We start from the raw sequence: 14,665 nt of genomic DNA on the forward strand, positions 1-14,665 counted from the left end.
TCTATACAGTTTAATGGGACCCACATAGTCCTCCATACAGAAAAATGGGCCCCACATAGTCCTCTATACAGTATAATGGGACCCACATAGTCCTCCATACAGAATAATGGGCCCCACCTAGTCCTCCATACAGTATAATGGCCTCACAAAGTCCTTCATACAGTATAATGGGCCCCACACAGTCCTCCATACAGTATAATGGGCCCCACATAGTCCTCTATACAGTATAATGGGACCCACATAGTCTTCCATACAGAATAATGGGCCCCACATAGTCCCCCATACAGTATAATGTGCCCCACATAGTCCCCCATACAGTATAATGTGCCCCACATAGTCCTCCATACAGTATAATGGGCCCCACACAGTCCTCCATACAGTATAATGGGCCCCACATAGTCCTCCATACAGTATAATGGCCCCACATAGTCCTCCATACAGAATAATGGCCTCACATAGTCCTCCATACAGAATAATGGGCCCCACATAGTCCTCCATAGAGAATAATGGCCTCACAAAGTCCTTCATACAGTATAATGGGCCCCACATAGTCCTCCATACAGAATAATGGGCCCCACATAGTCCTCCATACAGAATAATGGCCACACATAGGGGTGGTGGATCAGGTGTCGCTGGCCAAATAATACCACCCTGCAGGCCAGATTTGGCTCACTGGCCAGAGTTTGACATGTATGGTGTAGAACATATTTACTGCCTATATGGGTAGGCCATCACATGTAATGTGTCTATAACGGATGTCACCTATGGATCATGCCTTCATTGGTTACAGAACACTTATGCTTGCATTCGGGTATGTGTATTGCAGGGATACTTGGAATGGCTTGGCAATAAAGTCTTGTTACAAGACAAGTGCTATAATAATACTGCTTACTGAAATGAGGCATTTTATCATAAGCCATTGTATGGCAATGCAGAATATATGATTGATGGGTTATTGCGCACTAATATATTGCCCTGAAAAGTACAGCCTTATAGATGAACCGTGCATGATATGCTATTATCTTTGTTTCAGGTAATATATAAAGTATGCTTTTCTTTTACAGAACTTCAAATATATTGCACAGACATAGAATTGAAAGACAGCATTCAGTCTGCCTGCAGCTGCCATAGAGGATGCTTATGAGACCAGACCATATCTATTAACCTCTTAAAGGGAACAGCTCACGTTTTTATATATGGAAGTAGTGGTATGGCTGTAAATATACTTGTTCTCAATAGAGATTATATTTTTTTAGCAATCTAACGTGCCAGTCATGAGAAATCATATGCAAATCAGGCTAGCAGTGCAATGGGGGTATCCATGTGCTTGAAAGAAGCAGTCCACTTGCGTTGACCCAACCCCAGGTCACTTCAAGCATGATTTGCATATGGTTTCTACTGGATTTCTCATGATTAGAAAATCAGATTACTACAAAGAAAGTATATTTTTTATTGGGGACAAGAACCTATATAGTCATGTCATGACTTACATATATAGAAACATGCTGATAGGTTCCCTTTAACCCCTTCTCCATGAAGGATGTATTTAGTAAGTCCTACGTCAGGTCTCTATGTATATTGTGGGGTCAAGATCTGAGCCCCTACCATACCCAGCAGATGCTGGCTGTGTTACACATCCATTTTAATTGTTCGGAGAATAGACTGTGATGCACGGGTTGACCATGGCTCTCCTGAGCAGATCTCAACAGCCACATGTGCCTAGGAAGCTGTCAAGTTCTTGCCAAGAGACCCGCGGCCGATCAGGCTGCAAATCACGGATGCATGAATCAAGTCTAACAGCAGCACTGCTGTCAATCACCGACAGCAGCATTTAAATGACGCAATTGCGAATGGCTCCCCACAAAGATGGGGTGCTAATGGGATGTCAATTTCAGCACAGGGTCTATTTTCTCTATAAATGGCAATACAATATTACTGTGATATACAGAACAAGCAATGAAACAATCGCAGATTCACGTCCCCTATCGGCTTTTCCCCTATTACAAATAAAGAAGTAACAAAAATAAATAAATAAGCATATTTGGTGTTGCCGCCCATAAGTTTGATCTCTCTGAATATAAACTTAATTAACCCATATAGTAAAGGCCATAGAGCGGAAAAAAATGTAAATACAAGATTTGCAGTTTTTCAGTTATCACACCTCCCTAAAAATGCAATAAAAAGAAATTAAAATATCTTATGCACCACAATTTGGTATCAATAAAAAAGCCGGCTTGCTTTGCAAATATAAGCCTTCACACAGCTACATTAATGTAAAAATCAAAACGTTACAGGCCTTGGAAAATGTCAACACAAGAAATTTTTTTTCAACTTTCTGAAGACTTAAATAAAAAAACAGCTATTCAAGTTCAGTATTGCCGTACTCATACTGACCTGGAGGATCTTGTTGCCAGATTTATCCAGAAATTATATGGCAAATGGAAGAGTGTCATTCAAAACCATAACTAGTACACTAAAAAAGCCCTAAAAAAGCCCTAATAAGGCTGAGAAGACAGAAAAATAAAAAGTTATTGCTTCTGGAAAAAGGGAAGGAAAACACAAAAGCGCAAAAGATGGAGAATTGCCAGGTTCTTTAGGGGTTAAGGACACGTCCTGTTTTGGTGTTCTTGAAATAGCCCCTCTTTAAGTCCTATCATTCTTCCCTTTTAAAAGTCATGACTTCTGTTTTAGCCATAGCCAAGTAGCCATAAGGGGGCTTGGTTTTTTTGTGTGAAAAGATTTGTATTTTTTAATGGCTCCAAGTGTATGGAGCAAGACCACGCCCACTAGTTGGGCTCTGGCCAGGAGTATGTATAGCGCATACATCCCCGCTGTTCCTGGCTCAGAAACTGGCGAATCCTCACAGTGCACAATGGGTGCACTGGGGGGATTCATAAGTCTGCAGTCATACAGAGTGACTGCTGACTTATCAATTTATATGGGACAACCCCTTTAATGAATCTCCCACAATATATCCTGCATAGAAATATAATTAACATATATACCATTCTGGTCACCTGCAGCTTCCAATAGAGGGAGCTTACTGCTTACTGTACTCGACCACGTGTGGCATAGCTTCTTTCATATTGCAATTTTTTTATATCCTAATTTTTCTTAATAGGTTCCCTTTAAGTTTTACATCTCTCTGTGCAAGGGATTTGGAGCTCTGTATCAGGAAATTGAATTCATGCTATAAAGAAAAAGAACAAAGTATTGCATATTCCATGTCTGAGATTATAGTAAAGTAATACAATGAAAAAACATTTTGTAACAATGTTTTCTTAATGAATTTCACTTTGCTCAGTAGCCCAGTTGAGCATGCACCAGCGCCATCCAGCCTAGACTATGCAAACGTGCCAGCTGCTTCTGCATATCAAAGCGCTTCTGCAGAGCAATATACCCCACAGTACCCAGGCTCACCGCTTCCAGCTGCCGCTCAATCTAATGTCCCGCCTGCCGCTTTTTCATCTTTCAGGTAAAGGATTTTACATTTATAATCTTTATTTTATTTTTTTCTTATTTCCCAACTTCATGAGCTGTTTTCTGATTCACAAACTAAACTATATTTTGTATTTGAAACAAATTGTTAATATAACGATCGGGGCTGATTTGGGGCCTTCAGCTTCTGAACTAGGCCAATAGGAAGATTAAAGGTCAAACAATTATTTACTGAACATTATTTTGCCATCCATTCGTTTAGGTTTCACTTTTTATAGGACTGTTTATAAAACATCACGTGATACATAGGGGATCAAATACTTTTTCTTTGTAGGAAATTAGAAAATAAGGACAGAACATTTCACAAATGATTTTTTAATTATGTTGTGAAATCTCTTTCTGAAATAGCACATATATCTGAGCTAGATGTCTCCCTTATTTATGCCCCAACACAAAGATTAGGCTGAGAAATGAATTCACCTTATTATAAATCCTTTATAAGTTATAAAAGATATTCACTTTGCGACTTCATTATTCCTAGGCATCTCAGGAAATTGAAAAAAAAGTTGGGGGGGGGATTAAATTGGGAGTGGGTCCATTCGATGACACATGGCCAGTCGTGCTTATAACTTGCTGCACTGGTTCTCTGGGATGAAATAGGTGCTATTCATTTCAGCACACATTATGTGAAACCACTTTAAAAAGGTATTTAGGACTTTTAAATGTTATAGCTATACCAAGACTTTTGTAAAGGAGTATTTCTAAACAAATAAAGTGCTTGCAAATCTCTAGGATGTGTCATCACCTAATGATTGTAGGGTCCAACCTCTAAGAGATGACAAATCCTAATCATATCCACCATTAGATTAAATTGGATTAACCCTTCAAGTATCCCTTATTTATTAAAGGGTACCTGTCACGATGAAAATGCATTTCAATCTTCAGGCAGCATGTTATAGAGCAGGAGGATTCGATTAATATATAGTTTTATGGGAAAATATTTAGTATAACCTGTGTTTTAATCTTTTAAATCTCTGTACTTTATGGTATTTTCAGGCCAATTGGCGGTCCTATCAGTAAAGGCCCCGTCATACTTAGCGACGCTGCAACGATCCCGACAACGATACGACCTGTCAGGGATCGTTGCTGCGTCGCTATGTGGTTGCTGGTGAGCTGTCAAACAGGCAGGCTCACCAAAGATCAGGGGAGCAGCGATATCGTGGAAAGAATCTTTCCATGATGTCCTGCTCCTGTTACGAGCCTGCTGAAGCAGGAGCAAGCTGGTAACTATGGTAAACATCGGGTTACTAGGGGCACACGCGCTCCTAGTAACCCATTGTTTATCATGGTTACCACTCTGCTACAGTGAGCGGGAGGTTACCGCTCACTTTAGCAGGCTCGTAACCATGATAAACAGCGGGTTACTAAGTGCGCGTGTGCCCCTAGTAACCCAATGTTTATCATGGTTACCAGCCTGATCGCTGCTCCCGCTGGTCACACACAGCGATGTGTGCTGACCAGCGGGAGAGCAACGACCAAAAAATGGTCCAGGACACTTTGCAGCGATCAGCGACCTCGCAGCAGGGGCCTGATCGTTGCAAAGTGTCACACATAGCGACATCGCTGGTGAGGTCGCTGTTGCGTCACCAAAACCGTGACACAGCAGCGATCTCGCTATGTGAGACGGGGGCTTAACTGGCAGCTTCTTTTGCATACATAGATAGCTGTAAATCACTGATGGGACCACCCACTGGACTGAAAATCCCATATAGTGCAGAGATTTAAAAGATTAAAACACAGTTTATACTATTTATCCACAAACTTTATATCAATCTATTCAGTGCTTGTTGCTCAATAACATGATGCCTGCAGATTGGACTGTATGTTCAAGATAAAATGTTCCCTTTAATATCATCAATTGGCCAGAAAGAGCTGTAATAAATAGTGACTCTTTATCGATGAGCTGACAAGCCCATACATTACATGGACATGGAGTTATACAGTATAAATACTCCCCATGTAATGTTTCATTTCTCCTGTGATGGCAATAGATGATTATTAAACACTACTGTTCAATCAGTAGACAGCCTGTGATCAGCTATTTTTTTTAAAGGGCCTATGGAGACACAAGGGTCAGTGGGTGCTCTCATCCTCAGGCCTGGTTGTCTTTAAAAAGATCTCATGGGCCAGGGCTCATCCCACTGAATGCTCGTGCTCCTTTCCCGTGGGCATAATACTACTCAGACACCACAGGGTGAGGGTAACACATTATGGTAATAATTTATTGGATCAACAACAGTCAGTAACATGTAGTACAGAGCCAGCAAATACACCAGATGTTCTCACCAATCCGCTGGCTCGCCGGGAATTAGAACATCAGTAACTTCGGGGCTTCCAGGGGAAACTACTCCAACTAGTGGAACCCTGCTTTTGACGTGCACCCACAGAGAAGAGCTTAGGAAGCTGACAGTCTATTGAGGTACATGGCCAAGTGACCTGATTGTCCCAACCTAAATTCTCCAAACATCTCCATGGGTTCAGTGATGGGCAGTGGATCAAATCTGTATTCCTCCGGTTGGAGCCATGGTGCCTTGGCTGCTGTCCTCTAGAATCTCTCTGTAAAAGGAGACAGGTCCCTTTTATACCCACAGCTGTCCTTTAGGCCATTATCCACAGGTTTGGGGGAAGATGGGAGGAGATCATCTGCCATTGTTCGAGTGTTCAATTAACCTGCTTATTTTGTTCTTCAATGTTTGCAGAACAACAAGCTGCATGAACTGATACAATAAGTAGTCAGCAGGCATTCACCAAATTAACAAACATCGATTGTTCAATTAACTTGCACCTTTGTCCCTCAAGGATAGCAGAACAATAAGCTGTAGGGGCTGATACAATAGGTAATCAGCAGCCATTCAACAAATTGACAAACATTAATTCAATCTACAATAAGAGTCAATGTTCAGGCTCATATGTACAATAGCTCATGTCCCTGGGCCTACTGAATAAAACGTCTGGTATAATTTCGAATAAATGCAGTGTCGAAAAAGGGCCCTTCTAACAAAAAGAGATTTTTTAAACCCATAAAGAAAATGAATCTGTTAAACAAAATGAAACAAATCTTAATGAAGCTACATTTACCTTATTTCCGCACACACATGACGTCAGGCAGTATGGTGCCTCTTTGTGTAACTTACTATAATAGTTTTGTTGTGTGTTTGAGTATAATGTGCGTTACTACTCACACGTGTCTTAAGATGCCGTTCTGCTTACTGATGGGGTTTGCTAGAAACACTGTTTTCTACTTGGTTTGTTGCATTTCCAATCCCAATGTCCTTTGGAGAATAAGTAGAACGACATCCAATGACCTGTACTTTTTTGTCACCGTGCCTTGATTGTTTTTGCTCCATGTGTTGCTCTGTGTCTCATGCTTTGCCATATCATTTTCAGACCATCTACAGCTGCCACCAGTTCTCCTTCACAAATCAATCGCAGCCAGGGAGCTAAGAACCTGTCCGCTGCAGCCTCCACTATATCTTGTGCCATATCAGCACAGTCTAGGTATACATTTGCTTCTATACTTCATTTTTAACTCTTCTTTATATATCTGATTTTTTTTCTAAAGCGTTCACACTTTTCAATTTCAAGCAATAATTTTACAATGTTATGAAGCCGTGTCACAATGATTTATTTTTCTGTATTTTACATATTTAATATATCTGCAGATCATTTAAATCTTTTAACATCTGGTTTCTAAAAATATTGTTGAAGTGTAAAATAAATAAATTAAAAATTCCTCTCCTCCCTTCTGATGGGGCTTCCGTCTTCTGAACAGAGTAATATGTCCACTTGGCCCAGCTGTGTTTTACTAAAGTCTGGTTCCTTCTTTCCTCCATCTTTCCTCCCTCCTTAATCCATCCTTACTTCCTCAATCTTTCATCCATTTTTCCTCTATCCTTCCTCTATCATTCCTCTGTCCTTCCTCCATTCTTCCTCCATCCTTCCTCTATCCTTCCTCTAGCCTTCCTTCCTATGTCCTTCCTCCATCCATCCTCTAGCCTTTCTACCTCCATCCTTCCTCCATCCTTTCTCCGTCCTTCCTCTATCCTTCTTCTAGCCTTCCTCTAGCCTTCCTTCCTCTGTCTTTCCTCCATCCGTCCTCTAGCCTTTCTACCTCCATCCTTCCTCCATCCTTTCTCCGTCCTTCCTCTATCCTTCTTCTAGGCTTCCTCTAGCCTTCCTTCCTCTGTCCTTCCTCCATCCGTCCTCTAGCCTTTCTTCCTTTATCCTTCCTTTCTCTGTCCTTCCTCTATGATTCCTTCCTCTAGCCATCCTTTCTCTATCCATCCTTCCTTCCTTCTCTCCTCTATCCTTCCTTCCTCTATCCTCCCTTCCTCTGTCCTTCCTTCCTCTGTCCTTCTTTCCTTCCTTCCTTCCTTCTTTCCTTCCTTCATTCCTCCTCTATCCTCCCTTGCTTCCTTCTTTCCTTCCTTCTTCTCTCCTTCCATCCTTCCTCCCTTTTCTATCCTCCCTTCCTCTATCCTTTCCTGACATATGCTGCCTGGTCTGATATTATATAATACAACCAGGTCCAATAGATTCCTAAGATACCTGTCGCATAAACATTGCACCATGTGTATTATTTGATTTCTGCCCTCACCACAGCATATTCTTTCCATTTGAATACTTGGAACCGCTTTTTTACCATCAGGCGCCTGATTACCGGACACTGGACACCTACTTTTTTAGCAACTTTACCGTCTTATGTCCACTCTCTACCTGAGTATTATGTCTGGGTTGTATGAAAAATTATCTGATTTTCAGCCAGAAAACTCAGACAATTTTCATCGGTATTGTCATCGTGTGCCATCAGTGTGCCATCCATGTGTCCGTATTTTACGTTTTTCCATGTGACATCCATGTGGCATCCATATTTATACATCAGCAGTTTAAAATGTACAGTACAGACCAAAAGTTTGGACACACCTTCTCATTTAAAGATTTTTCTATATTTTCATGACTATGAAAATTGTACATTCACACTGAAGGCATCAAAACTATGAATTAACACATGTGGAATTATATACTTAGCAAAAAAGTGTGAAACAACTGAAAATATGTCTTATATTCTAGGTTCTTCAAAGTAGCCACCTTTTGCTTTGATGACTGCTTTGCACACTCTTGGCATTCTCTTGATGAGCTTCAAGAGGTAGTCACCGGAAATGGTTTTCACTTCACAGCTGTGCCCTGTCAGGTTTAATAAGTGGGATTTCTTGCCTTATAAATGGGGTTGGGACCATCAGTTGTGTTGTGCAGAAGTCTGGTGGATACACAGCTGATAGTCCTACTGAATAGGCTGTTAGAATTTGTATTATGGCAAGAAAAAAGCAGCTAAGTAAAGAAAAACGAGTGGCCATCATTACTTTAAGAAATGAAGGTCAGTGAGTCCGAAAAATTGGGAAAACTTTGAAAGTGTCCCCAAGTGCAGTTGCAAAAACCATCAAGCGCTACAAAGAAACTGGCTCACATGAGGACCGCCCCAGGAAAGGAAGACCAAGAGTCACCTCTGCTTCTGAGGATAAGTTTATCCGAGTCACCAGCCTCAGAAATCGCAGGTTAACAGCAGCTCAGATTAGAGACCAGGTCGATGCCACACAGAGTTCTAGCAGCAGACACATCTCTTCAACTACTGTTAAGAGGAGACTTTGTGCAGCAGGCCTTCATGGTAAAATAGCTGCTAGGAAACCACTGCTAAGGACAGGCAACAAGCAGAAGAGACTGGTTTGGGCTAAAGAACACAAGGAATGGACATTAGACCAGTGGAAATCTGTGCTTTGGTCTGATGAGTCCAAATTTGAGATCTTTGGTTCCAACCACTGTGTCTTTGTGCGACGCAGAAAAGGTGAACGGATGGACTCTACATGCCTGGTTCCCACCGTGAAGCATGGAGGAGGAGGTGTGATGGTGTGGGGGTGCTTTGCTGGTGACACTGTTGGGGATTTATTCAAATTTGAAGGCATACTGAACCAGCATGGCTACCACAGCATCTTGCAGCGGCATGCTATTCCATCCGGTTTGCGTTTAGTTGGACCATCATTTATTTTTCAACAGGACAATGACCCCAAACACACCTCCAGGCTGTGTAAGGGCTATTTGACCAAGAAGGAGAGTGATGGGGTGCTACGCCAGATGACCTGGCCTCCACAGTCAGCAGACCTGAACCCAATCGAGATGGTTTGGGGTGAGCTGGACTGCAGAGTGAAGGCAAAAGGGTCAACAAGTGCTAAGCATCTCTGGGAACTCCTTCAAGATTGTTGGAAGACCATTTCCGGTGACTACCTCTTGAAGCTCATCAAGAGAATGCCAAAGCAGTTATCAAAGCAAAAGGTGGCTACTTTGAAGAACCTAGAATATAAGACATATTTTCAGTTGTTTCACACTTTTTTGTTAAGTATATAATTCCACATGTGTTAATTCATAGTTTTGATGCCTTCAGTGTGAATGTACAATTTTCATAGTCATGAATATACAGAAAAATCTTTAAATGAGAAGGTGTGTCCAAACTTTTGGTCTGTACTGTACATGACGAAATACAGTTTGCTAGATTAATAATTGCAATATATCAGTAAAAATCAGATTCAATAGAGATGTTTTATATAGAACCAATAGTGCATGCTACTGGATCCATGTGAATAAGCTGTCATCTGGACAGCCCTACTGAACGACATTAGTCAGTGTGATGTCTGAATATTACTCGTATAGTATATGTCTGTATAATACACTTGACTGAACAAGCCCTTAAGGAGAAAAGGCAGCCAATGTAAATTTGATGGAGAATAGGTAAATTTGGGTATCTGATGTTTATGACTAGAAGGTCATACAAATCTAACATGTCAAGATGAACAATTGTTTTCCCGGAATTTACCATAACATTTCAGAATTCTTTTCTTCTTTTTTACATTAAAAATATTTTCTATGATATGACTTACATTCCCTTTTTATGATTTCCTACCAGAACAGTTGCAGGCGCGATGGGGCATTTTACACTAATTTCATTTTGACATTCCCGGTGCTAATGCAAAACAAAAGAGATGTTAACATTGTTTTTTCAGGTTTATAGGATTCGAAAAGACACATTACATTCCTCAACAAATGTAAATTGCTATTGTAATTTGTAAGCTAGTCCTCAATCAGAACTACAATATCTTCCACAATTTTTTTTTTTTCGGTTAGAGGCATTTAAACCAAAACACCAATATCTGTTTCAAGATAGTGTCATCAGGATTGCTGCTCTATTCTTCAAATCAAATTCTACATGGTCTTTTTTTTTTTTGCAAAACTTAAAGGGGTTGTCCGGTCTACATTGATAAGTCTGCAGTCACTCCGATGTTACTGCAGACTTACGAATCCCCCCAGCGCATGTACTGTGCTCTGCGGGGATTCACCGGTTTCTGAGTTGGAGCCGGCAGGTGCGTATGCGTTATATTTACTCCTGCCAGAACCCCGACTAGTGGGCGCAGCCTCGTCTCCATACACTTGTATTGATTGAGGCCGCACCCCATCTGGTGAAATGGCCATCCAGTGGGCAAGGCCTTGCTCTATACTAGTGTATGGAGCGAAGCTGCGCCCACTTGTTGGGTTTTGGCCAGGAGTATGTATAAGGCATACGTACTCGCTCAGAACCTGGCGAATCCTTGCAGCACCCAGTGACTGCAAACTTATCAATTTAGACTTGACAACCCCTTTAAGTATCTCCTCCACACATTTTAGGCAGTGGTGAAGCATGTGCACTCCATGTAAAATAAAACATATGGAAACAGCTGGGTGAGAGTGCTCAGGTAGTTCCATAATCTAGAAGCAAGCTGAACTCTCGTTTCATACAAACATCTTCTCAGCTTAGACGTGTAGGTGAGGGAGAGGGAAGATACCATGGTCCCTCATTTTAAAAATTGGTGGCAGACCAGATATTTATGAAGTTAGGACAAAACACCAAATAATATGTTTTCTCCAGAATATTAAAGAGAATCCATCACCAGACTTAACATTATAATTTTCATACACTGGTAAAATTATCTCTCGAACCCGATAAGACTGGTGGACTTACTTAGAAAAGCCATGATAAAATAACTGCATAATCCTTTTTGCAATCTTAAACTCAGGTCTTCCCACCGGGCCTGATTGACACGCTCCTCAGTGCCCCTCCTACCCTGCTGCTGAGATCTGACCCTCCCGTCAGCACGCTGGGTGGGTAGAGCTGGAATATACTTGTATTTATGAGGTCTTTCCCTCTTCAGCTGGGCTTATAACATGCCTACTTTCATAATATGGTTGCGCAGGTATTTCGACAAGGAATTTAAAACTAACTACACCAGTTTTGTCAGGTGTAAGAGATCTATTTAATAATGTATACAGTTTATAATGTGAAATCTGGTAACAGATCTGCTTAAAGAAATACCCAATGACGGTATTTGCCTGGATCACGCTATATAAAAGATGTAAAAGTATTACTTTTCAATTTTAATGGCCTAAACATTTCAGCAATTTTAGATCACTATCTAACATTTCATTTTCAAAAAGCAGATTTGATGTATCCTGACATGTTCCTTTTCTTCCCATTCAATTGTTTCAACGGGAAGACACAAATATAAGTCTCCCATGCTGCCACCAGCCTTGGAAGCCCTTTCTATTACTCCTATATTCACTACTTCACCACTGCTCAAGAAGAGAATCATTCCCAAAAGAACTGGTGTATACAAAAGAATTGGTCTCTCAAATCTACCAAGAAAAGTGTATCAGAGGTACAGCTACAAAAGCTGGCTGGTTATTAACTTCCTTCAGTGCCGAGAGGTCAGCAACTCTTCACCCATGGTCTGACGAGGAGTCCGCAGTGCACACATGGGTGCTGCTCTTCTCATGTTGTCACTGTTCACTCTGCTGTCAGACAAAGGTTAAAAGGAAATTATCACTTTATGATTTTTATCTGATCCCAAGGCTTTTTTAGACTAATATTTTGTTTAATTGTAATGGCTAAATACAAGTATCTACATTATTGCAATATTTTAATATACCTGGCTTGTTTATTGAGCATGCTATTATAGTGATAGGGACTTAGAGATTCACAAACTGTAATTTATTGATCTAAGTTACTAATTTGAGTTTTCCATATAGCAACGGATAAGAAAAACTTAGTTAAAGGGCTTCTCCACCCCTTTTTGCTGGCACGGTCCCCCAATGATACCCCCACTGGGAAAACAGCTGTAATCGTTGTTTAACCTCCTTACACTGCCATGCAGGTGAAATGAAGCGGTATACAGATCCCATTTACACGAACGAGCCATGCATGTAAAGCATAGGAAGAGCAGGTCCTCCAGAGTGAGACACTCTCTATAGAGCCACAAATGGAGTACAATACAGAGGTTCCTTCTCTAACTTTCCATGATGTCTTATAAAAATAAAACGATACTTTATTCTTTTAAACTTATATGATATTGCACACATTTGCTCTATAAAAGTGATAATTTCCCTTTAAAGAGTTCAAAGCGATTCGTCACCTTGCAAGCGCTTAAAGGTTTTGAGTGGAATATATCCTTCCTCAGTATTTGTGTGCTCCTCCTGGTGCTTCCCGACATCATGTTGAGAACTGAGCTTGCTCTTCCATTGCTTAGTAATAAAGGCTAACAACGCTGCGGTGTTATCCATCGTGTAAGTAACCATACAGTACTTTCACTCACTCTAATTCTATCATTACTCCATTACTTAAGACCATATTAAGTGTTCACATGTTGTTCATTTCTTTAAAAAAAAATGAAGAGAAACATCCACATCTTGAATCACTAATCAAAAGTTTATATTTTATTAAAGGGGTGATTAATGTTAAGATCCTCCACTAAATATCGCACAAGTGTTAAAGGGACTCTCAGTGCATCATTGCATGGCCAAACGTTTAAGTGCACCTTCCCACCTGCGTTTTTTCCCTCTATCCCCACTCTTTCTTCTTTGATTGACTGGTAGAGCTAGAAACGGTGGAGATACATGGAAAACAAGCAGGTGGGAAGGTATACTTAAACATGTGGCTATACAATGATACACTGAGCGCCTGTACTTGGTTACAACAGTCATTCTGTGCTGACAGAGTCCCTTTAAATGTAAATTATAGGTACATTTTCAACAGTTATTTTAGAAATGTGAGTATAGTTATTTTTACACTAATTTAAAGAGAAGACATCCCATTTCTGCTGACAATTTCCAGCATAGAAGAGTGTTTCCCAGAATGGGAAGCAACTAACAAACAGCAGATTTGGTATTAGCAGACATGAGCCCCATGATGTCTCAGGCAGTCACTCGGCATTCTGCAGGGAAAATCACATGAGAATATGAGAATCTTTGATCTATAAAAAGTGTAATCAATCTATCATTTTTTTAGATGAAAGGGGTTGTCAACTTCTTGGACAACCCCTTATTAAGTACTGTATTCCCCAGTGTAAAATAAAATGATCACTCATGTCCATCACCGGTACTGTTCCAGCCATGTTGGCTTTGGTTCTCTGCTGCACTCATGTGACATTATTATGAGGCAGCCAATCAGCTTAATTCTTCTTCACTCACACTTTCCTTGGACAAAACTCAGATGTCCGATGAAAGTGTGAGAACTGCAACGCTCATGTGGTGTAACAATGTCATGCAAGTGCTGGGAGACCTGGTGCCGAGATCATTGGAGCAACACCGCAAGTAGGTGAGTATCTATTGTTTTTATTCCATACTGGGGAATATGGTATTTAAGAAGGGTTTATCCAAACAGAGGAAAATCTCTTCAAAGTCAACTTTCAATTGTAAATTGTTGATCGTTTTGGGTTAAGACACAAAACCCCATCTACAGATCTTCAACACAAAAACTTAGATATAGTGAGAAATTGCACCTACATTAAACCAGTGATCCCACTCCCTACATTAGTATGAATGGCATCCCCAGCTGAATGTTACCACAAAACTTCCAGTACAATATCATGTTAAGGAAGGTGTCCACTACTTTTAGCGAGGGTCACGTGATACCTGTGAGCGGACCGCGGTAGCGCCACACACAGGCAAGAAAGACAACTAAAGGTAATTAGAAAAACCCTTATGGGCACAGGGTGAATACATTGGGGGGATAATAAAAATTACTGGACAACTCCTTTTAAACCTTAGTATTTTTATGCTTAGGGCAAAGTTGGAAAGGCAGACAGCATAGCCA

At 40.7% G+C, this 14,665-nt stretch overlaps 1 protein-coding gene across 16 annotated transcripts in view; it reads left to right on the forward strand.

Moving 5' to 3' along the window:
* The window catches only part of LDB3 (LIM domain binding 3), a 303,819-nt gene that overhangs the window by 223,116 nt on the left and 66,038 nt on the right, over positions 1-14,665 (forward strand). For 6 of the 16 annotated variants that reach the window (XM_073685870.1, XM_073685877.1, XM_073685872.1 and 3 more), the window contains 3 exons: positions 3,305-3,475; positions 6,886-6,996; positions 12,072-12,233. The exons of 1 other annotated variant lie outside the window; for it this stretch is intronic. In XM_073685870.1, coding sequence (XP_073541971.1) covers positions 3,305-3,475; positions 6,886-6,996; positions 12,072-12,233 — 444 coding nt within the window. The remainder of the gene's footprint in view (positions 1-3,304; positions 3,476-6,885; positions 6,997-12,071; positions 12,234-14,665) is intronic. 9 more of the 16 variants (XM_073685880.1, XM_073685882.1, XM_073685884.1 and 6 more) reach the window with 5 other exon arrangements.

The sequence above is a fragment of the Phyllobates terribilis genome, unplaced genomic scaffold, assembly GCF_046119375.1.
Source record: "Phyllobates terribilis strain yellow unplaced genomic scaffold, ASM4611937v1 Scaffold_5__5_contigs__length_657084704, whole genome shotgun sequence".
In the NCBI taxonomy this organism is placed as follows: Eukaryota; Metazoa; Chordata; class Amphibia; order Anura; family Dendrobatidae; genus Phyllobates; species Phyllobates terribilis.